This window comes from Podarcis vaucheri (assembly GCF_965113315.1).
Source record: "Podarcis vaucheri genome assembly, chromosome: 5".
Taxonomy (NCBI): domain Eukaryota; kingdom Metazoa; phylum Chordata; class Lepidosauria; order Squamata; family Lacertidae; genus Podarcis; species Podarcis vaucheri.
Genome location: NC_138763.1, coordinates 80,010,308 through 80,035,406, shown reverse-complemented (window position 1 = coordinate 80,035,406; position 25,099 = coordinate 80,010,308). Strand labels below are relative to the sequence as shown.

General features: G+C 44.7%; 1 protein-coding gene across 1 annotated transcript in view; it reads right to left on the bottom strand.

Annotated features, from left to right (window-relative positions):
* SNCG (synuclein gamma) overlaps positions 1-25,099 on the bottom strand; it is a 30,633-nt gene that overhangs the window by 3,816 nt on the left and 1,718 nt on the right. Inside the window, exons 2-4 of the mRNA XM_082222527.1 lie at positions 7,116-7,157; positions 6,544-6,671; positions 1,420-1,512 (exon numbers count right to left, since the gene is read on the bottom strand). Coding sequence (XP_082078653.1) covers positions 1,420-1,512; positions 6,544-6,671; positions 7,116-7,157 — 263 coding nt within the window. The remainder of the gene's footprint in view (positions 1-1,419; positions 1,513-6,543; positions 6,672-7,115; positions 7,158-25,099) is intronic.

Genomic DNA, 25,099 nt, shown 5'->3' with positions numbered 1-25,099 from the left:
TCCATCAAAGTCAGCTCTTAAGCTACAAACTACTTATTCTAGAATCATCCCAGTAAGTAGTTTGAGGTTAGTAAGCGAAGACTGGAAACAGATAGTCGTTCTTTTTTGACCCCACCCCGAGCTGCAGGCAGTTTGCACTACGTACACTGTTCTACTCTCAAATTTGATAGAAAAGTTATCTAGGGTTTTGCATCATTTGAGAAATCTGTAAAACCCATTTGCCGAGATGCAGCACGGGGGCTGCATACACACCATACATTTAAAGCATGTGAGTTTCCCGCAAAGGATCCTGGGAACTGTAGTTTGATAAGAATGATGGGAATGGTTGCAGTGTGAGGAATATACTACAGTTCCCACAATTTTTTTTGGGGGGGCGTATGTTTTCAAAGTATGGTGTGTACACAGCCTGGGACAAAGTACCGTATTTTTCGCTCTATAACACGCACCTGACCATAACACGCACGTAGTTTATAGAGGAGGAAAACAAGAAAAAAAATATTCTAAATGAAACAGGGGGTGTATGATTTTTGTGGTTCATGCTGTGGCCACAGACATGTGATCTGACGGTGAGTTTGGGGTAGCCCAATGCAAAAATCCTGAGGATCCATGTGGATCCATGCTTTGTAACCACGTTTTAAGTGGGGAGGGAAGGAAAAGCACTCAAGGGACAAGGAGCACGCATGGGGTGGGTGGAGGAGGATGCTGCTAATAATGCAGAAGAGGAGTATAAGGGGAGAAGGCTCCTCTCCTCTCCCACTTTGCTCCTTTAAAACAAGCAGGCTCTGCTTCTCTCCCTCCTCCCCGGCTTAGAGAGCTGAAAAGCTTTGCTGCTGTTTAGCGAGCTGAGTGGGGAGGAGAGAGGGACACAGAGCACAGTTGCTTTAAAGCAGCCAACCAGACAGGAGCCGCTTACACCTGTGTTTCAAAGCGAGCCACGAAGGAGGGAAGGAAGGGGAACCATGGATCCTCTGCTCACGACAGCAGTAGATCCCCCCCCGCCACCCATAGGCATTCGCTCCATAACACGCACAGACATTTCCCCTTACTTTCTAGGACGAAAAAAGTGAGTGTTATGGTGCAAAAAATACAGTAAATGTTCATGTATGCAATGGGAGAAAATCTGACCCACTTCCACCTATTGGGCAGGGTATTATTATTATTATTATTATTATTATTTATTGACGACTGTCTGCTTCCAGCCAGACAGGCCAGGAATGGGCTTGTAGCTGAAAAGACAAACAAAAGGGGAGTATTTTTGGCATTATGATCAGCAGAGAAAAGATCTGAAATCACCTGTATGCAGAAAAGAAATGGAAACCAGCTCAGCACAGAGAAAGTAAGGAAAGAGCAATAGATGGCGAGAAAAACCCCAGACCAGCCAAGGATTCTGGGGTTAGCTGGGCTGTGGCTGTGCTTTACCTCTGCACTGATTTCTGTGGCTTCCACTGGGGCGTCATCTTCAGCCGTGGCAGCAGGCGGCTCTTCAAATTCCACTGGGTGCTCTAAGTCCTCCTGTGGGACATAAACCACAAGGCAGAGCATTAGGAGGGCAAGAGCAGACCCTCCAACATTTCTCCGGTGAAAATAGGGACATCATAATCCATAATAATGATAATTTATACCCCATCCGTCTGACTGGGTTGCCCCAGCCACTCTGGGCAGCTTCCAACATATATAAAAAAACACAATAAAACATTAAACATTTTTTAAAAACCTTCCCTATGCAGGGCTGCCTTCAGATGTCTTCTAAAGGTTGTATAGTTACTTATTTCATTGGCTTGGTGGGTCACATAACTCTATACCCTCCAACATTTATCCGGTGAAAACAAGGACGTCCTAAGGAAAAGCAGAACCTTCCGGGATCAAATCAGAAACCGGGACGGCTTCTGTAAACCCGAGACTATCCCTAGAAAATAGGAACATACGTACTGCAGAAGAATACTGAGGAACTATTGCAGAGTTGTTTATATTTTTATCATCAGAGAAAAAAGGCTGAAGTGAGACTTCTCTGGATCCAGATCTCAAAAGATCTCTGCCCACTTGGCCTCACTGCCTCTCCTTAGCAGGGTTATTGCTGAATCCCTTTCAAGGTTATGCAACGTTCTTGCGACAAAAATGAAATCTGGCAGCTTTCCAACCAGCTTCCACCAGCTTGCTGTGCAGACATCAGCCAGGCAAACTGTGTTTACCTCCCCACGGTGTCACCTGCTGATTTCTGAATGCCAAGCTGTTCAGTGTTCAAGAGCAAGCCAGTCCATTATGGCGGCGGGGGGGGGGGGGAGCAGGGGGGAGTTGGCAACCTCAAAGGAAAATCAGGCTGGCAATGGAAGGCATTGAACCAGCTCCCCATGACCAGACCCCCAGGCAGCAGCAGACCTGGCTGGCTGGGCTCACATACCCATTTCCTTTTCCTGGTTGGATGCATATTCATTGTTTTACCTCCGGTAAATCTTTGGTGTCTAGCAAGAACAGATGCTTTGTTCAGCTTGGTCAGAGAGATGACATAATAACTACAGGGGTTTGGACTGTTCTAGAAGGTTTCTGATGGCGCTCGAGTGGGGTGTTAGGGGCAGGGGAACGGATATTTGCCAAACAGAAACTGTTAGAGCCTATGTTACAATCCTAGATTAGTTCCATCTAGTTCTCACAGCCCCTATAAATAACGGTCGCTGTCCCCATGGTGTTTTCCCCTTCCTCAAGCCAGTAGGTCAGTATATTTATTGTTTTGAGAGTAGGTCATCGCCAGTCGCTGAGCCACCAGGGGGAAGCTTGGCTATTGTGCCTGCTTCCTCCTTCCTCCCTTGCTACTCCTTCCTAGCACTTCCTCCCTGTCCTGTTCTGTTGCAGCTCCTATATCTCTATATCTCTATATATACATAGGTAGATCTGAGACACAGGCAGACTAACACACCAGGGTCAATGGAACCACTCGCAATTGCACTGACATTCCTCTTTGGCTCCTGAGATGTGCCACACATTCTGGTCAGTTCTATGGCCTTTTAAATGTGTGTGGGGTGTGTGGCGTTTATTATTATTATTATTATTATTATTATTATTATTATTATTATTATATGCATTTTGTTCCTTTATGTTGTAAACCCCTCCCCCATGATGTTTGGGTGAAGGGCAGTATATTAATTGATTGCTCAAATACTACGAAGCCTATGAATCAGGGGTGGGGAATTGGTGGCCCTCCAAATGTCGCTGGCCTACAATTCCCATCAACCTTGTCCACTGGTCATGCTGGCTGGAGCTCATGGCAACTGGCGTTCCGTCTGGAGGGCCACAGCTTTCCCATTCCTGTAATGGAACTTTAGTTTTCAAAATTAAAACGGGGGTTTATCGAGAAGCCGAGTCCCAGTATCCCATTCTGTGCTTTTTCTGGCGGTTGCCTACAATTGTGTACTGCATACATAATTTCCCTCTAACTGGACCTTGTATGTTTACTGTTGATTTTTTGAAATGTATGGTTTGTGGTGGGTTTGTGGTGGTGATAATATGTATTCAAGTAAAGAACTAGATAGATAGATAGATAGATAGATAGATAGATAGATAGAACCCGAAATATTCAGGTTCAGAAATGAAACATGCACACTGATAAATTGCCTCATTTGGAATTTCAAATTTGAATCTGAACACAAATTTGAAGGCTGGTGAGGACTAGACTGAGGACACTGAGGCTGAGGATCAGTAAGAAATGTCACTCTCTGACAGGGCTAAGCTGGGTACGTTGGACAACTGCGTATTTTAAGCATTCATTCTTCTGTAAAGCCAAGGGGGTTTGAAATGCATTTGAAAAGAAGGAGCATGTGCTGGTGGAAGAAGTGGAGCAAAACCCATCCTACGTCTCCTTAATGTACTTTTAAGCTGTTTTCCCCAGATAGTACTAGTGAGCTGGGAAGAGAGGGAATTGCTTAAATCTATGGAGCACAGCAAGGTAAGGAAAGGTTTTACACTCTTCTCTTACATGCTCCTTTTGGGGAAATCTCTCTCTCTCTCTCTCTCTCTCTCTCTCTCTCTCTCTCTCTCACTCACACACACACACACACACACATCCACCCACCCACCCTTCTTTATATGGGAACAGGACAAGTGTGTGTTTAAAATGTCCCGTTACTGGGTTAAACCCATAATGCAATGACACAAGTTAGAGCCTCCTCTGTAGTGGCCCCTCTTCTATGGAACCCCTTTCTTTGGATGTGCGGCTGACACGATTTCCATCAGGCTTTTGAACCTCTCTCCTCCATCCAGGCCTTTGATTCAATAAGGCTAGTGAAAATAGCCGATGTCCATGTACGGTTCTTGATTTTTTTTCAAATACGTTTTACACAAGTTGGGGCATTTTGTGGTTTCAGTTCATCAACCTTTGGTATGGTAAACCACCCTTGGGAACAGGGTTCATGGAGAACGGCTTAAAAATCAAATTAACATATAACTAATTAATCAGATGCCTGTGATTGCCCAGCATGCTCAGCTCCTATCTAATGATGAGTGACGTGCTTGAGAATCTTCTTCTGTTTGTTTCTCAGGCCGCATTCCACACACCATGATTTTACTTCTCTGACTCACCAATCTATTTTTAACCAGGCAGGAACAAGCCTCTTGAGATTTTCTCTTTCTCTGAACTGGAACAGTAGCGTCCGACACATTTCCAGGATGAAGGAGTGTCAGCTTGCATAATATATATTTAATTTAATTCCTCTCTCTCCTCTCTTCTCTTATAACTTCAAAAGTTTTCCCCGGTTAGAAGCACAAACTCCGAACATGACAGGGCAGCGCTTCTGGTTGTATCAAACAGGAGCCTTTCCATCATTCCTTTATCTTCACATGCCCTCCCAATATTTCGCACTGGCTGCCTGCAGACTGTCACCATTTTGCGAGAGGGATTGAGGCACATACCAAAAGCTTAGGTCTGTAGAAGTGTGGCTGCCGAAAGTGGATTTGCTGCATCCTGTGTGGGCATGCTTTTCATGTTGTCCTCATCCAAGTGGCAGCCAGCACTTCAGTTGTATCTCAAAAATAAAATACAAAATTGGCCACATCCACAGGTAAAAAGGATACCTGAATGAGTGCCCATGATGGACCTCAGTTTTCTGAGACTTGGTGAGGCCACACGTGTAATTTTTAAACATTAATCCACTGTTTTGTTCAAGTCTGGTTTGGTGGAAAACTTGTGTCTCAAAAATTGGCCACACACACTAATACCAGAGCTCATGCCCACAGTGGAACTTCCAGAAGTGGCAGAGGATGGGGCAGCCACAATACACACATTTTTAATCCACTGAAGAGTGGCATTTCTGAAGATGGTGAGAATATGTTCCTTTGCCTCTGATGTTGCTATCTTTACACAGGCAATAAGATAAGATAGTTGTCTTTGCTCTATGTCTGCCACTGTCTGCACCATGTGACTTTTAAATGCGATCCATAGCTTTCTATGCTCTGCGAGGAAAAACTCCAGCCAGTTTTGTTTCAGGGCTATGTCACAGAGAATCTACTGAATCAATTGTTCTTAAATTGTATTTTAGGATATATATGTGTTATTGTCATGTGTGTTGTGATTTTATCACTTATTTTTTGACGTGTTCTGGTCTTTGGCTTGAGCCTTAATAAAACTGTAATGGAACTGAGGCGATGCAGCAAAACAAGGCCAAGCACCTGCTGTCTGCCTAATTGGTCCAGCGTCCGCGGCTCACTTACAAATTGAGCAAGCATTGGCTGGTGAACGCGTGGTCGGTGCCTGCATTGCAGCAAGCAAGCTTTGTGCCGCATCATCTGAATGGAAAAGTTGATCCCCGTTCTGAGACGAGAACGGTTAAACGGAGGTTGTTTGGCACTGAAATTCACACATGCCAGGGCAGGAAAGAAAAAGCTTTGTGGTTTCCCTGAAGCACAAACATCTTCTCTGTTTGTCAAGATGCTAGGCAGAAAATGAAGACTCTGTAAGAGGAGTGTGTAAGAACTCTGGACAATGATGGTGCTATCCTGCCCCCCCCCCCAGAAGATGCATATAGCCATCCTGGGACTGAGAATACCTGCTCTTTTCCCCCATGTCATCTAAAGCTGCTTACACACTAAACCTTCAAAGCACATCTGAAGGACTTTTTCTCCCTCAAAGAATTCTGGGTACTGTAGTTTGTTCAGGGTTGCCAGGAATTGTAACTCTGTGAAGGATAAACTACAGTGCCCAGAATTCCTTGAGAGGAAGAATGTGCTTTAAAGCTATAATGTACACAGCCCAAGAACATTTCCGAGTGCTAACCATCTATACCGACCTTCCTCAACCTGGTTTTTGACTACAACTCCCACCAGCTCCACCCAGACTGACCAGTGGTCAGGAACAATGGTAGATGTTGTGTGAAGTATGTGGAGTTCCCCAGGTTTATTTCTCAGATGACCGAAGGATGAGAGGCGAGGTTGTCAGGGGTGAGGAGTTATTAATCCATCCAGCCTGCTTACTTTCCGCTACAAATAACCCACCATGGGCTTTACCTGGCAAGTCCAGTTTGGGGAACATGTGTTTGTGATGCTTATGTTCTGGCCTACCTTTTGTACAACCCCAGTGGTGGTGACAATGGTCTCTGCTCCTTCTACGGTCTGCTTTGCCACAGTGTTGACACTGGCCACTACAGATTCCCCCACCAGGTTGGCTTGTTCTTTGGTCTTCTCAGCAACTAAACATAAAATAGAAATAGGCAGATCTGATGAGCTACAGTGCAAACCATTCTCTTTTTTTTGGGGGGGGGAGACCTAATTATAAACTTTTGGCAAAAGTCTTGCCAAAGTCTTGCTTGCTCTGAAAGTGGCAATGTTTTCTGTCAGCTCTCACAGAATCTCACAGAATCACAGAGTTGGAAGGGACCCTGAGGATCATCTAGTCCAACCCCCTGCAAGGCAGGAATATGCAGCTGACCCTTATGGGGATCGAACCTGCAACCTTGCCGTTGCCAGCACTACGCTCTAACCAATTGAGCCATTCTGTTGGGAACAAGTGTAGTCAAAGAGTGTAAGTGTAGTCACAGGTATAAGAAAAAAACGCCACTCATGGAAGTGAACCGAAGGCATAAAATGGAACCTGCTAATTCAATACATGACATGGGAATTTGCAATGATCTTACCTGAAGTGACACTCTGCACTACGCCCTCTTTGGTTTTGGTCCCTGTAAAATGGAGGAAAAGGTATTTTCAGGCTTGTTTTCATTGATCCTTGTGCTGTTCTTTTTGTAAAAAAACAAACGGGGGGGGGGGGAGCGCCTTCAATTGACATTCACGGTAGCATGACAGTATGTACAGCAAAGGCATACTTAGGCAAAGTGCAGATGAGTCATTCATCCCCACACAAAAGGATCAGAGATTCCTGAATCCAAGACAATAGGCACTTCAGCTAAGTGGCATGGTGAGAGCCTGTACAAATGTACAACACAAAAGCCTTTTAGAGGGCATCTTTTTTTCCCGTGTGGGGAGGTGGGAATACAGAGGAGAAAGGTTTTTTTTGGGGGGGGGGTTCTAGACAGTTGCTATTTTGCAGGGAGGATTTGATCGCATACCAGAAAATTGCAGTTGCACAATTAAAATGGATTTGGCCCACTTGCACAACAAACCCACCTCCACCCACCTCTTCCCCTAAGCTGGACATTTTGTTCTTTGGACTTGACTTCGGGTAGTTTTGCATAAGAGGTTGGTACCTCCTAAATCAGCTAAGGCTACATCCACACTAGCGAAAGTGGAGAAACTTGGTTCAGTTTGCATTTTGGGGCAAACTTACTTTGCACCTTCTGAAATAATACAAGAACTGAAACACAGCCATCCATCAAAATGCACAGTTATTCTGAATTTTGCAGTGCACGTAAGCCAAATAATGTTGACATACATGCACATGCTGAGGTAAAAGCATCCATAAAAATGCATCTATATTAGTGAAGATAAGATACAAAAACACACTAATTTAGGGGAAACTGCTTTGTTAAAATGCGTGTATTAGGCAAAACAGCATATTAGGGGAAATTCACATTCAAATACTGGTGAATTTTCGTAAGGGCTTTTTTAAAAAATCACAGAAATGTGGAGAACTGAACTTAAAAATGGAAAAAATGTGAAAAAGAGAGAAACTGAAATGGACAGATTCACCCACCTCTAGTTCACACTAGGGGATTCAATCAATCAATCAATCAATCTTGATTATGATTACGATCACAGATCAGTTGCTATCAAAAAATTGCATATCAGCATGTATTGCATCAAACTAGGTCTGATGTAGCATGAACAAGTTTGTTTTTTTTTAGCAAACAAACAGCTACTGGGAGTGTGCCTCAAACAGCTCATTTGAAACTGATCCTCAAATATTTGTTGTTGTTTTAAGATTTTCAAGTGACCTGTTTCGCCAGAATTCCAAATATCCCTTGATTTGTTAGGTAGAGGCCAGTAAAACTTGAAAATAGGTATTTGTGGGAAAGGGTTGCTGTGTGTCTGTGTGGCATAACTGAAAGTGTGGACTTTCAAGTTTATCCACGTATTAAATAAAAGGAGTCTTTGGACTGTATGAAAGTGGTATAGTGTTAGTTTTTAAAATAATAATAATGGAGGGGAGTATGAATACTATCCACAGAGTGATATGAAATCTTCCACCACAGATTTGCTTGGTTGTGTTAACACAAGCATAGTGTGATTTCCTCCCACTGCAACTACACATTTAAATGCAGAGGTAGCCCTTCAAACATTGGTCAGCTATAGACAAGCTCAAACTTAAGGTATACTGTTGTTGTTTTTCAAAATGAGGTAGTGCTGGGGATTTGAATTTGCTGCCAGTTGACCGCAAAGCCAAAAATCAGCTGGCCAGGCAATTTTTTTCTCCTTGCGCCCAGGACGGGTATGTGTCTTTGCGCATGCGTGCCAGAAGTGAGGTGAGGAACGGAGGAAGCCCACAATGCCTGCCCAGCCGTCGATGCCTCTGGACAGCTGTTGCACGCTCATGCCAGCCTCCCTGAGTGGCTTTGGGAGGCTCAGATCTGAGGAGGGTGGCATGGAGAAGGGCACAATAGCCACGTACCTCTTGATCCCAGCCTCGCCACCTTGTGTGGCCGGGGTCAAAGGGCATGTGGCTGTTGCGTCCTTCTCAGGCCGCCCTCCCTGAGGTACTTTGCAAAGCTGAGATCTAATCAGATCCCAGCTTCGCAAAGCAGCGAAAGGCTGGCTGAGGGAGGGCGGCAGGAGCAGTGGCACCCCACCAAAAAAATGCGCCCAGGGCAATTGCCCCAGCAGCCCTCCCCACACTGTGCCCCTGAGTTGACAACAAAGCTGCACCCGTGATTTCTCCTCCACGTTTCAACCTAATTCTGGGATTGTTAATTTAATGAAGGGCAGGCCAGAAATGGAAATGACAAATAAATAAAGTGGGAAGGGGTGGTGCGTGGATAAAGCTAGCTCAGCCCTCAAGGAGAAGCAGATCACTCACCCCACCCCCTGTGCTTTTTTTTTTTTTTTTTGTAAGCCTGGAAGGGAAACTAAGCCTGTAGGAATAACAAAGGAGCATAACAAGCCCTAGCCTGTCTGGTGAGTTGACTGAAAACGGCATTGTGAATCTGTGTGCATCATTTGATTCTCTTTGAAGGTTTTAAAGAGCATCGAAAGGTTAGCACAGCCACACATGAACGCCGCAGCCTCGATCCACTGCCATCCATAGGAATTTAAACCCTTGATGAATGCCACGGCCAAACGAGAGCTGTGTGTAGCCTTTTAAAGGGTCCAGCAGGGCTGGTCCACCCGTGAGGCAAGGTCAGGCAACCGCAGGGGCCATGGATCTGGCCTCCAAGCAATGCGTTGCCCCATGCGTCTTGCATTTTGAAACAGTGCACCAGAGCCAGAGGAAACTGTATTATGTACATGTTTGATGTATTACAGTATTTTAATATTTTTTGGGAAGCCGCCCAGAGTGGCTGGGGAAGCCCAGCCAGATTGGGGGGGGGAATATAAATAAATAATTATTATTATTATTATTATTATTATTATTATTATTATTATTACTGCTACTACTGCTACTACTGCTACTACTACTACTACATGACCTTACTGGCACCATCTCCTTCAGATTATCCGGGAGGGACTAGCAGCAGCAGTGAGTGAGGAGTCTCACACAGTTACCGAGTTGAAAGTCCCTGCAAAAGCCAGGAGAAGGCAGCTCTGGTGTTGCTATTCTGAGCTTGTCTGGTCTGTTCTGTGTTCTTTAAGGACCACACCCAGTGAGTCAGGCTTCACGCTCGCCTTATGCATGGCATGAAACCCGACCTGCCAGCGCAAAGCTTTGCCAGCCAAGTACAGCTGTTGCCAACCAAAGACAAAATGGGTGTTGTTCCAGCAGCTTAAACTTTTGCCTGCAGCTTGGGTGTATAAGGTTACAAAGTCAACCCATTCCCCGCCACAGCTGGCTGTCGGAAAGCATGCTCTTTTCTTTCTTTTTTTCATAAATGAACTTGAGGGGTGTGTGTGGAAAACATCACACACAGAGAGTGGAGCAATTTTTTGTGTGCTAGGCCCGGAAACCTTAGGCAGCTGACAGCCATTTTGATTTCCCATAATGCTGCTGGTATAGCGCTGATCTGGGGCATTGTGGGAAATTTTAATAGTAGGCCCAAGCCTCCTGATGCCCATTGCAGTTACATAAATGGATAAGCGCACAGGATCTCAGTGACTGGAAGGCTCCCTCACAGAATGGTACTTGGCAGAGATCAAACCTGGAGCCAGCCCTCAAAGAGCTCCTCAGAATGGGTCAACACCAGGGTCTATTGATGAAAGAGAATGAAGGCTGTTCCCACATAACTTTACCCTGTGGTAGCATTTCTGCTCTCATCTTCACTGTATTATTTCTCAGTGTGGAATTTCTTAGTCCTTGCTAGCTCTCCTTTTCCAGAGATTCAGGCTGTATGCCTTGCCTTCTCTTCAAATTTGCCCCAGGCCAGAAATTCAGCTCCCAGCTCTCCCCATTGTGCAATCTGTCCATAAAACTTTGCTCTTCCATCTTCATATTTTTGTTATGAGTTTTGGTCTCTGTGAGTCCCTTGCTCTGCAATGGAGATGTCCTAAAATATAGCATGGGTGGAGACAAGGGGCAGGATAATGGGGTCTCAAGAGCCTTAATGGTCCACAGGAGAGGCATCTCTTACTCCATGCTTTAAACTCCCCATTTCTGCTCACCAGCTAGGAACATCATTTGGCTGACTGGTCTCTGGTGGTTAAGGAACAGAGCATGACAACAACAAGTACATGCTGCCACTGAGGGGAGATATCTTGGCTACATTATCTGAATTGCTCCTATTGGATAGTATAATCATAAAGTTGTAGAGTTGGAAGGGACCATGAGGGTCATCTAGTCCAACCCCCTGCAATGCAGGGATCTTTTGCCCAATGTAGGGCTCAAACCCACGACCCTGAGATTAAGAGCCTCACATACTCTTCAACATTTCCCTGATGAAAATAGGGACTTCTTCTTCTTCTTCTTCTTCTTCTTCTTCTTCTTCTTCTTCTTCTTTTATTAACATTAAACATTTAAAAAATCCCTATACAGGGCTGCCTTCAGATGGCTCGAGGGTCAGATAAGTCCATACTCTCCAACATTTCTCCAATGAAAATAGGGACGTCCTACCATACCCTCCAACATTTTTAAAATAGGGATATCCTAGGAAGAAGCGGGGCATTCTGGGATCAAATTGGAAACTGGAATGGCTTCTGTAAATCCAGGACTGTCCCTGGAAAATAGGGACACTCTGGGGAGGCTCTGGTCTCGTGCTCTAACACCTTGCAGAGCCTATCAGGTGAGCCACTTCCCAGTTGGCAGAACGAAAAAGGCCAAGGCCTCATAAACAGCACCACCACTCAAGCTGCAGTGCAGTCAGATTTGTGTTAACCATGTGAAGGAAAAACAACTCAGCTTTGAGTGTGTGCCCTAGGGGCGGAGTATGCAAGTTAGGCAGAGAGATGCTGTGTCCTCCTGCAGCAGCAGCAGCAGCAGCAGCCTTTGCAAGACCAGCCGCTGCTCTTCTCCATCTCTGCAGTGACTCATCAGTATTGCTACTGAGGCATCAGGCATAAGCCTGCATTTTATTAATGTTTGATCAGGACTTGTATATTAAAGAGAGCTTAAAGATTTTCAAAAGTTTCAAGCCAGAAGACCAGCAGTTTACAACCTTGGTAATGTTTATTCTTCTAGACAAGGGCCCCTTTGATTGATAGCAGAAAACAATTCTCAAAGTCGTAAAAGCTGAAATTACAGGAAACTGACCCTACATGTTACAGAAGATAAAAAAGGCAGAGATAAACATAATTAATAGTTGGTAAATAGTAAAATAATATCAATGTGCCTCCCAGTAAATGACCCAGATCTTCTTTCTAAGGTTAAAAGGCCAAGACCAAATGGGGAAGCATCTAGCTAGCAAGTCTTTTTGTCTAATGGGAAAAGCAGCTGGCTGAAGGAGGGGTTGTAAACTGGAGAGGCTTCTTTTGAAGCTGTTTTTTTACTGAGTTCCTTTTTACTTTACAAAGGCCTTATTCCTTTTAAAAGGCTACCTATGTTATGTATTAAATATATTGTCTTAAATGTAATTATGCAAAGGATTTAAGAAATGCTAGATTTCATATAGTTCTAAGAGTTGTATTTTGAAATTAAGTCAGCCACCAGTCTTGCCCCCCCTTGCTAGACAAGAGACGCCGTCCTGAGCAGTCCTGATTTATTAGTTGTCAAACATTTGTTTAGAAACCTTCAAATGAAGGAGATCTTTCAATGTTGATGTGAAACTCAAGATCCTTGACATATGTTTAAGATAAAAATTTAAGATTAACCATTTGTTTTAGAAGGCAAAAGGGCAAGGAGGGCAAGAGGTGAGCTGGTAATTAAGATTCCTTGTTGAGACACATGTAAGATATATTACTACTTATTTGTCATTTATAGATGTAACAATATATAGCTGTTTGTGTTCCATATAAGGACAGGAGGATGTGGGTGTATCTTTTAGGATTGGGTATAGCAATCAGCCAATAGGAAATCCAACTAGGCTGATTGGACAGAGGCAGCCACAGGAGGAGCAAAGGGGGCTGGATTAAGGGAATATAAGGGCTGGCCATAATGGCAGGAGCCAGGCCAGAGCTTGGTAACCATATACCACTGTGCCTCTCATTTATTTGTCTGACAAATAAATAATTATTTTAATTTCTCTATTGCTGCGTTGAATATTTCATTCCAGCTAAGCGTTAACCACAAGCAGGGTGCTACATTTTATGGTGCCTGCGACTCGGATAAGTGGTCTGCTGGAACGCAGCCCCTTCGCCCTACTGGGCAGGGTACAAGAGAGAGGATCTCTAAACTGCTTACCCAGCGCGCACTGGAAAGTTTTTTTCCAGGGGAACGCAGAAGTCTCATCTGTCTGATACCCTGCTCACTGGCGGCGACGGACCGGGGGGAAACGGAACCAACCAAGGGTAAGTGCACAAAGGGATTTTTGGCCCTCCAATTAATTGGGAGGAAGAGAAGTCTTGATCAAACTTCTGCGTCTCAGTAAGTGGGAACTGAGTACGCTAGGTGGTTGGGTATATCAGATGGTGGTCTGGTGGGGGAAAAGGGAAGAATGGGAGGTAGTGTGTGGTGAAGTATCTAGCGCATTGTATGTGTGAGAAAGTACAGAGCAATCTGTAGCTGACCTGAGTGTGGAGTGGGTAGTACTTCGGTTCTCAGTAAGGCGACTTCACTGAGCAAGGAAACTCACGAAGTGTGTGTGTGAGTGACTGAGTGGATACTTCACAGGGCCATACAATGGGAGTTGGGGGTTCAAAGGGGGGAAATACACCTCTTGAATGCATGTTAAGTAATTTTAAGAAAGCCTTCTCAGGGGCATATGGAGTCAAAATGACGCCAGAGCGCCTGAGAACGTTATGTGAATTAGAGTGGCCGAAGCAAAATACTGAATGGCCATCTCAAGGAACCTTTGATATAAATTTAGTAAGCAAACTTTGGTCTAACATCGCCAAAGAAACTGGAGGATGCCCAGAACAATTTTCATATATAGATTCCTGGCTGAGCACATTAAATAAAAATCCTCCATGGATAAGGGAATGCAAAGTCCAACGATGCAAATTATTGGCTGTAAAAGCCGAAGCCAGGAAAGGAATCTTGCCAAATAAACTCAAACCCATTTTTGAGGGACCAGAGGAAGAGCTGCTTCCACCTCCACCCTATGCTCCACATCGAAGGGAGCCTAATCCAAACACTCCACCAGTTGTAACCCCAAGGCAAGAAAGTGGAATGAATAATGGGGCTGGAGCCACAGAACTTGATTCCTTGATAGATTATGATAAATATCTTCAGGAGGCATTGGAGGCCTATAATAAAGCCCAAGCAGAAGTGGTTATTCCATCTGTGAGTCCCAGTAGAACTCCATCTACAGTCTCTTTTAGTGGAACAACTGATTGCCTACCCCAAACCCCTGTACATCCAAGTCCTAGAGAATTATTACAGAAGTTACAGGGAGACCTTAATCGGTCAGCAAGCAATACAGCCAGGCGTATAAGGCTGCTAAAAGAACGCCTTGGGACAAATACCATCCCCTATGATTTGAGGCCCCTAGAGCAAAGCGAAGAGAAAGATCACGTACTAGCCCCTCTCAGAAGAGTATTTGATGCACTTGAGGAGCCTGTGCTGGTTAACGGGCAACCCGGACGACGGCCACCTCGAACTTCGACCCTTCAGTACATTCCATTCACAACTACGGATCTGATGAATTGGAAAACACACACCCCATCTTTCGCAGAAAAACCTCAGGCTATGATGGACTTGGTGACTTCAATAATAAATACTCATAGTCCTACTTGGACAGATTGCCGCCAGCTCCTGAATACTCTGTTCACCACTGAGGAAAGGAGAGACATAATTGAAAAGGCACAGATATATTTGCGTGAGCAGGCCAGAGTGGGAAATGTTTTTAATATTGACCGTCATCTCCAAGACAACTTTCCCTTGGAAGATCCTAATTGGGATCCAAACAATGCAATTCATCTGGCCAGGCTTACCACCTACCGCCAGACGCTTGTGCAAGGTATCCGCAGGGCATGCCAGAAGCCCACTAATATGTCTAAAGTCTCAGAAGTAGAACAGAAATCAAATGAGAGTCCAGGAGACTTTTTAGAGAGGCTGCAGGAAGCCTATCGTATATGGACTCCTTTTGACCCTGAAGCCCCTGAAAACAGCAGAATGATTACTGCTACATTTGTGGCCCAGTGCGCTTCCGACATTCGTAAGAAAATTCAGAAATCAGAAGGATGGGAAGGGATGCTGATGAGCCAAATTATGGCCATTGCACGCCGAGTTTATCGGAATAGGGATGAGGCTGAGAAGCAAGAGAAGAAGAAGTGGCAGAAGGAAAAGATGGTAATGCTGGCCACAGCAGTGAAGCAAGACTACCGCCCCTTAAATGGAGGAAGAGGGCGGGGAAGGAATCCACCACTGGGAAGGAATCAATGTGCAAATTGCAAGAAGGAGGGTCATTGGAAGCGGGAGTGTCCTGAACCCCTGAGGTTGGAAGAAGTACGCCCAGGCCCAGGCCCAGGCCCAGGCTCCGGCCCAAGAAACCAGGGACGGGGACGGGGAATGATCCGAGATGGAAGATATCAGAGACCTGGACAAGGACAGAGTAGAGACAATTTCATTGGACTGGCAGAGGAGGATTTTACCCAAGACTAGGAACGACCGGACTCCATAAAGTTAGGCTTCCAGGAGCCCACGGTCACGATTCAATTAGGAAGCCATTTAATAGACTTTATGATTGATACTGGGGCTGAATACTCAGTACTCCCAGAACTATTGCAGAAAAAGGCATCCAAAAGTGTAGTCATTAAAAGTGCCACTGGTCAGTCAGCTAAGAGGTCTTTCCTCCAACCTTTGGAATGCCAGATTGGGGGGCATCGTTTAACCCATCAGTTTTTGTATATACCTGAGTGTCCAATACCTCTCTTAGGTAGAGATATGCTGTCCAAATTGCAGGCCCAAATCACCTTCACTCCTCGAGGTCCAGAAATGAAACTGCCATCAAAGGCAGCAGGAATAATTTCCCTCTCAGTACCTAAGGAACAATCATGGCGCCTAATGTCAGCCCTGCAAGTCCAACCCACATTGGAAACAGAGTTAAACAAGCTCCTCCGAACCCTACAGGTGCCACCAGGAGTATGGGCCGAAAATAGCCCACCAGGAATGGCCAAGAATATAGCTCCAATTGTAGTAACCTTAAAACCTATGGCTACCCCTGTATCTGTAAAGCAATATCCTTTACCCCGGCGAGCAGCAGAGGGCATCCAAAAACATTTGGACCGCCTATTAAAATATGGTCTGCTTAAACCCTGCCAATCAGAATGGAACACACCCCTTTTGCCTGTTCGAAAACCTGGGACAGATGAATACAGGCCAGTGCAGGACTTGAGGCTCGTAAACCAGGCTATCGAGACCTTGCACCCAAATGTACCAAACCCATACACCCTGCTGAGTTTGATCCCACCAGAAGCAACATTTTTTACTGTATTGGACTTGAAAGATGCATTCTTCTGTTGCCGGCTGGCACCACAGAGCCAACCTATATTTGCCTTCCAGTGGGAAGACCCTTTGACAGGAACAAAAGGCCAGCTAACCTGGACGAGATTGCCCCAGGGATTCAAAAATTCCCCAACTTTATTTGGCACTGCCTTGGCGAAGGATCTAACAAGTTACCCCTCAATACCTGGAGAAAAGGTGGTTCTGCAATATGTAGATGACCTTATACTAGCAGCAAAGGATTTTGATACCTGTAAAGAAGGTACAGAGGAACTGCTCCACTTGCTCTGGCAAGCTGGCTATCGAGTTTCCCAGAAAAAGGCACAGTTATGTTTAGAAAAGGTCAAATATTTGGGCTTTGACATCTCACACCAACAACGAGCACTGAGACCAGAGAGGAAAGAAGCTATTTGCCTTATCAAGGAACCTACCACAAGGAAACAACTCAGAGGATTCTTGGGAACAGCAGGGTTTTGTAGACTATGGATACCTGATTTCAGCAGTCTGGCCAAGCCCTTACATGAAAGCACTCGAGGTGCAGAAAAGGACCCATTCGTATGGGGACCTGAGCAGCAACAAGCTTTTTTAGTTATCAAACAACGACTTATGGAGGCCCCAGCCCTTGGACTGCCTAATTCAGAAAAACCCTTTCAGCTGTATGTACATGAACAGAATGGGATTGCAGCGGCAGTCCTGACCCAGAGATTAGGAAGTTGGAACCGTCCAGTAGCTTATTTGTCAAAACAATTGGACTCAGTAGCAAAAGGATGGCCTCCATGCCTAAGGGCAGTAGCGGCCACTGCCAGCCTTGTCAAAGAAGCTGATAAATTTACCTTCGGCCAGACGATGTATGTGAATGTACCTCATGCTGTTCTGACACTCATGGAATATAAGGGTAGTTATTGGCTAACGAACCCAAGGATGGCTAGGTACCAAGGCCTATTGTGTGAAAATCCCAGGATTCATCTACGAGTAGTGAATATGCTCAATCCAGCGACTTTGCTGCCCCTACCAGAGGTAGATGATGAAGAATCACATGATTGTCTCCAAATAATGGATGAAGTTTATTCCAGTAGACCTGATCTGAAAGATGAACCATTGAAAAATCCAGATGTTGTATATTATACTGATGGTAGCAGTTACCTGCATGAAGGTGCCAGACGAGCAGGATATGCTGTGGTCACCAATGAGGAAGTTGTGGAAGCTGAAGCTTTGCCTGCTGGCACCTCGGCACAAAAAGCTGAACTTATAGGTTTAACTAGAGCTCTGCAATTGGCAGCCGGATGTAAGGCAAACATCTATACTGATTCTAAATATGCCTTCTTAACCCTGCATGCACATGGTGCTCTATGGAAAGAAAGAGGTCTAATAGGAGCCCACGGGAAGGCCTTGAAATATGGACCTGAAGTAGAAATCCTGTTAGAAGCAGTATGGGCTCCAGAACAGATTGCTGTGATGCACTGCAAAGGTCATGGACGAGGAAGGGATCCAATAACCAGAGGAAATCATGCTGCTGACAAAGCAGCCCGAGAGGCAGCCCAAAAGCCTGTGGGAGGATTTATAGCAGCCCTCATACCAGAGGTAGTTCCAGAAGAAGTTAAACCTCACTATACCCCAGAAGAGAGGAAGTGGGCTGAACAGGAAGGAGCGGTTGTGAAGGACGGTTGGATGATCCTGCCGGACAATAGGATTTATGTACCTCATCACCTAGCAGGCACAATTGTAAGAAATTATCATGAATCTACTCACCTTGGCGGTACTGCAACCAGAGAGAGTCTCAGTCGGAAGTTGTATATTATTAATCTATCACAATTAGCAACTTGCATTTCACAGAAATGTGTTCTTTGTGCTAAAAACAATCCCAGGCAGGGACCGGTACAACCTCCTGGAATCCAACATGTGGGATATGTCCCCATGGAAAGCCTAATTGTGGACTTCACAGAGCTGGTCCCTTCTAAGGGATTCAAGTATCTCCTTGTGTTTGTGGATACTCTTACCGGATGGGTTGAAGCTTTTCCCACCCGAACTGAAAAGGCACGAGAGGTAACTAAGAGACTCCTCACTGAATTGATCCCGAGATTTGGGTTACCTAGATGCATTGGAAGTGACAATGGGCCAGCGTTCATTGATCAAGTAGTACAAGAAGTATGTCGAGTCCTACAAGTGAAATGGAGACTGCATGCAGCCTATAGACCTCAGAGTTCAGGGAAAACTGAAAGAATGAATCGGACTTTGAAAACCCAATTGGCAAAATTAACCCAGGAAACGGGATTGGGATGGGTAGATGTGTTACCCATAACACTGTTTCGTGTTCGGTGTGCACCCACAAAAAGACTTAAGTTGTCACCTTTTGAGCTCCTGTATGGGAGACCGCCCTCCTTTGTTCAGGATATTTCAGTTGACCTTAAACAAATAGGAGACCATGTGACACAGGGACAAGTGCAATCTCTCTCCCGTGTTTTTGTTTCTCTTAACAGGTGGGCCCTCGAGCGCACGCCGTGCAGCATTGCCGAGCCGATTCATCAGTTCCAGGCTGGCGATAGCGTATGGGTGAAAGAGTGGAAACGTGATCCACTTGCACCTAAGTGGCGTGGACCTTACACCGTCTTGCTCTCTACTCCAACAGCGGTGAAGGTAGCTGAGGTGACCCCCTGGATTCATCACTCCCGTTTGAAGAAGTCCGAAGGCAGTTGGACGTGCAAAGGTGACCCCTCTAATCCTCTTAAACTGACTCTCTCCAAAAACCCCTGTATCTAGCCCTACCGGGAACGGGCTAGGTCACGGGCAACATTAGACGACCGGCCTGCTGCAGCCACAACCTGGAAGCTGGCTGACCTGCGCACGCCTGAAGCTTGAGGAGCATCTGAACCAGCGATTGTGAAAGGAAAGATTCTCTTATACAATTGATTGACTGCCCCCCCCTTGTGGAACAATTATCAGAGATATTACTCATTGGGGATCCTCGGGATATATGTTTTGGTCTTGGTGGTTCCCCATTCCTGTCACTGGGGGAATTATATTGGGACTAATATTTATTTGCTATCACTATAAGGTAATCTTTTGTGGAAGGAATGCATATGCTAGACATCAACATGATTCTATTATTAATCCTGATCCCTTGGGAAGGGGAAGGGTCCTTGAATCTGGCCAAATTGACTAAATATGGATTCCACCATGACCACAATATGTGGGTAGGTTTAGCTGAAATGGTAGCCAATGTTGCAAATAGGACCAATTGCCTTGTTTGCTCTCTCGGGCCAGATGATTCAGAGGGAGGTATGCCCTTATTACCGATACCATTAGATGCCATTGGTATGGTAAGCGAAATACCACACCAAACAGAAGTACAGAATTTCCCCGGATGGAACTCAACTAAACCATTACGAGTTATACCTGTACAAGGGGAATTCTGTGTACATAAATCATCAGATGCAGCTGATTCTACCATGATAGGCTCTTCTCATTGTCACTATACTTGGGATAATATTAAGAATACCTGGGCACACGATACTACCTATCGAACTCGGGATGCCTTGCCCTGTGCACCTCCTTTTATTCATGCATGGAAAGTGGTATGGAACATAACTGTGACAGAAAAAGGCAATCTAACATACTGCACTGTGAACTCTCTACCTCTTTTGCTATTTCGCCTTCTGTACTCCACGTACCAAAGACCTCAGACACGATGGTTGTGGTGGATATGTGGAGAATGGGCATACAAGAAACTCCCCTCCAAATGGAGTGGGACTTGTTTCCTGGGATGGGTATTGCCACCAATGTGGATTATGCCCACTAATTTGGCCAAGCGAACACGAAGAAACGCTGATATTTCTCATATAGCAGGAGGAAGTACCCAAAGTTGGAGCGGTACTGATGATTGGCCACCAGAGCGCATTATAGCCTATTATGATCCTGCCTCCTGGAATCCTGGTGAGCTCATACAAGGGGCACGGGATCCTATTTATAATCTAAACAGAATAATTCGATTGCAAGCAGTAGTGGAACTTGTAACCAATGCAACGGCCCGGAGTTTGAGACTTATTGCACAACAGTTGGATGAAAGTAGAGCCGCCATTTTGCAGCTGAAAATGGGAATGGATTATGTACTTGCCAAGCAGGGAGGCCTATGTGGAGTCTTGAACTTGACAGGGAATGCCTGTTGCTTTAACATTTCAGATAATGGTGAGGCAATCCGTGTGTTGGCCACAAAGATGGAGAATATAGCACATGTCCCAGTACAAACATGGGAAGGATGGGATATGGGATGGCTCACCAATTGGTTACCTAATGTCACAGGACTCAAAGGGATACTATTGTCTTGCTTGTTTTTCTTGACAGTAGTGGTAATGGTTTTATGTATGATGCCATGTATCATTTCATGTTTTAGAAGTACAATTAGCAAGATGGTTTCAAATGAAACTCTACCTCATATCATGGCCCTATACAGAGCTTTACCTCAGGAATATGATGAAGGTCAAGCTATCAAGGACACTTGGGACGAAGGTCCTTGAGCTTGAAAGGGGGGAATGAGGCATCAGGCATAAGCCTGCATTTTATTAATGTTTGATCAGGACTTGTATATTAAAGAGAGCTTAAAGATTTTCAAAAGTTTCAAGCCAGAAGACCAGCAGTTTACAACCTTGGTAATGTTTATTCTTCTAGACAAGGGCCCCTTTGATTGATAGCAGAAAACAATTCTCAAAGTCGTAAAAGCTGAAATTACAGGAAACTGACCCTACATGTTACAGAAGATAAAAAAGGCAGAGATAAACATAATTAATAGTTGGTAAATAGTAAAATAATATCAATGTGCCTCCCAGTAAATGACCCAGATCTTCTTTCTAAGGTTAAAAGGCCAAGACCAAATGGGGAAGCATCTAGCTAGCAAGTCTTTTTGTCTAATGGGAAAAGCAGCTGGCTGAAGGAGGGGTTGTAAACTGGAGAGGCTTCTTTTGAAGCTGTTTTTTTACTGAGTTCCTTTTTACTTTACAAAGGCCTTATTCCTTTTAAAAGGCTACCTATGTTATGTATTAAATATATTGTCTTAAATGTAATTATGCAAAGGATTTAAGAAATGCTAGATTTCATATAGTTCTAAGAGTTGTATTTTGAAATTAAGTCAGCCACCAGTCTTGCCCCCCCTTGCTAGACAAGAGACGCCGTCCTGAGCAGTCCTGATTTATTAGTTGTCAAACATTTGTTTAGAAACCTTCAAATGAAGGAGATCTTTCAATGTTGATGTGAAACTCAAGATCCTTGACATATGTTTAAGATAAAAATTTAAGATTAACCATTTGTTTTAGAAGGCAAAAGGGCAAGGAGGGCAAGAGGTGAGCTGGTAATTAAGATTCCTTGTTGAGACACATGTAAGATATATTACTACTTATTTGTCATTTATAGATGTAACAATATATAGCTGTTTGTGTTCCATATAAGGACAGGAGGATGTGGGTGTATCTTTTAGGATTGGGTATAGCAATCAGCCAATAGGAAATCCAACTAGGCTGATTGGACAGAGGCAGCCACAGGAGGAGCAAAGGGGGCTGGATTAAGGGAATATAAGGGCTGGCCATAATGGCAGGAGCCAGGCCAGAGCTTGGTAACCATATACCACTGTGCCTCTCATTTATTTGTCTGACAAATAAATAATTATTTTAATTTCTCTATTGCTGCGTTGAATATTTCATTCCAGCTAAGCGTTAACCACAAGCAGGGTGCTACACTACTTGTGCATAGTCAATAGGGATCTTGAGGGATATGCCAGAAATCCCTTTCAGTGCAGCAAAAAACTGGCTGCTAATAAACGGCATGATTTGATGCCAAGGCCAAGAATATCTCCAGGCAAGGGACTGGTTCGCTAAGATCCCAAGGGAAAGAGGGACTTTTCCCTCACATTGGATCAAAGAGTTTCTCCAGGTTAGGATGCAAACCCCACTCCCGGTCTGCAATTCTTCAGTGTCTCAATGGAAGTATGTTGTGCTAAAATTTTCATAGATGTGGCAACTTCCTAGGTCAGACTTAGCTAGTTAAGATTAAATCAGAAAGAAGCAGTGTATTTTAAAAGCACTAGTTTTGCGGCTGTTAAAACATGCTGTTAAATGTTATCTGCACAGACTAAAGTCACCCTTTTTGTAAAAAATGCAAAAGAATTTGCGCCCTTTGGCTACTACATGGGCCCGGTTTTTGGTTCACAGGAGCCACTGGTACAATTTCTCCCATTTACTTTGTTTTTAATGTTTGGTGTTTTATTATGTTTTTGTATTTGCAGCCACGTCATGCTCATAACAGCAAATGAGGGGAGCCAGGCAGTAGAAGCCTTATTTCCTCCTTTAGTGGGAGATTTAAAAGTCTGTGGCCGGAATCCCTGAACTGTCCACCTCCACTGTCGGAGGCAGGTTGCTCTCCAATGCCAGGTGCTGGGAATCACAAGTGAGGAGAGGGCTCTTGTGCGCAGGTCTTGCTTGCTGGTTTCCCACAGGCCTCTGGTGCGCCACTGTGAGAACAGGATGCTGGACTAAATGGGCCCTTGGCCTGATCCAGCCAGCTCCTCTTATGTTCTTAACCCTACAGCTAGTGATATATAGCCTGACACACAGCAGGAGGCTTGTACTGCTTTCCTTAAAAGATGCCCCTGGCCTAAATGCAGGGCTTTGTCATGGTCATTAAAAAAACCCAAATACTAAGCATTGGATAGGCAGGTGAATCTTTGTCATGCTGGGAAGTCAGCTAGATCCAGAAGCAGGCGGAGTTCCTTCGTGCACCTTCAAAAGTTGTGCAGAAGCAGGGAATTTGTTAGGTCATGCAAGGCTGAGGAGAGCTGCCCCTGTTAAAAATCCCCTTGTATAAAGTTGTGAAATATACAGGAAACTTTTTTGCCAGCATCTGAAGGCAGCCCTGTATTAGGAAGTTTTTTAAATGTTTGACGTTTTATTATGTTTTTGTATGTGTTGGAAGCCACCCGGAGTGGCTGGATGGGTGGGTTATAAATAATAAAAATATTATTCTAGGTTTGATAAACCTAGAATACCCCTCCCAGATGCATAGCTAAACAAGAAAGGCGATGCAGACAACAGTGTGGTGACCACTGCAGTTCTGATAGGATAGCCGCTATTGCAGAATCGGAATCTTAACACATGCGTCTAGGCCGGCCCTACCATTACACAGAGTGAGTCAGCTGCCTCTGGCAGCAGATTACGGGTGTCATGAAAGGGCAATGCATTGTGAAGCGATTCTGTTCATTGTTATTGTACTTTTCCTCCCAGGGGGAGGTGCTTGTGGGGTTTTCTGCCTCAGGTGCCAAAATAACTTGGCTGGTTTTGAAGAATACTATGCATCTTGATAGGGTCTGTGGGTGTGGTGTGGGTTTGCTGCTCCATCTTAGGATGCAAAATGTCCTGGGCCACCCCTTATTGAAACCAAACCACAGTAAGGATGCACCACCACTGATCAAGTGTGATGCTTTTGCTCAGAAGGATGCAATTACCATGGCTGAGCAGGGAGGATATAGAGCGCCTGTAATCAGAAAAGGCAGCGTACTGTGCCCGAGAGGGCTGGAAAATGCTTGATAATCTACCGCTGACAATCTTGTTTTAAGCTTCCTGAATAAGCTTCAACATCTCTCATAGCTCTTCGGTCTTTCTCCTCCAATAGCCCCTCTCTGGCACTTTTTAGTACTGAAAAGCTTCAGTTACGAATTACTGTTCTTTGTATTTAAAACGGACCATTTCCACAATGCATCACTCAGGAGCAGCTTTCAGAACTGGTGGCAGAGCTCTATCTCTAAAGGCCACATCAGATCATTGCAGATCTGAAGGGCAGAGATGGCAAACTTCAGAAGCAAAGCTGTGAATGCAAGCCTTTTCGGTCCTTGTGAAATTTTCAGCCTGAATCTGCAGAGCTGAACGGAGAGGCTTCACCTGGGCACTAGTTTTCAGCTGTTGTTTCTTGACCTACAATGTGACCATCTCCCTCCCATTCCACACGACTGTAACAAAGCAAATGTGTTTGCCAAGGTGATGAATGGGCACTTCCGCTCCAAGAGGATGAAGAGCGGAGACAAGAGAGGGGACCAAAACAGAGAAGGGAAGATGGATGCCTGGGTGTCCAGAGCGGGGAGTTGAACCATGATATCTAGATTGACAGCTTTCATTTAAACCAGCATTTGTATATCCTGATATACAAAGCAAAATGCACACACACTATTCCTCGTTTTGTGTGTGAGAAACTAGCTTGCTCCCTCTTTTGGTGTTCAATTTTTTCCCTCCCCCGCTGGAAAAAATTCCTGTGGACACCCAAGGAAGAAGAATGGAGATGCCTCAAATATTTAAAAGTGGATCTTGGGAGCATGTGACTGAAGTGATTGAGGACTACAGTACTAGAGTAAAATCACCAGCAGCACTGAGAATTTGAGAGGAGGGTAGGAAGGAACCTTTCATGTCATTTTTCAAAGTGTTCTGTGAAGTCTTTAAGGAGGATGTTGCAGCCTTAACATTTTGCTTTTGAGCTGGGTGACCTTATTTTCTATTTTGCTTTGAAATGGAAGGA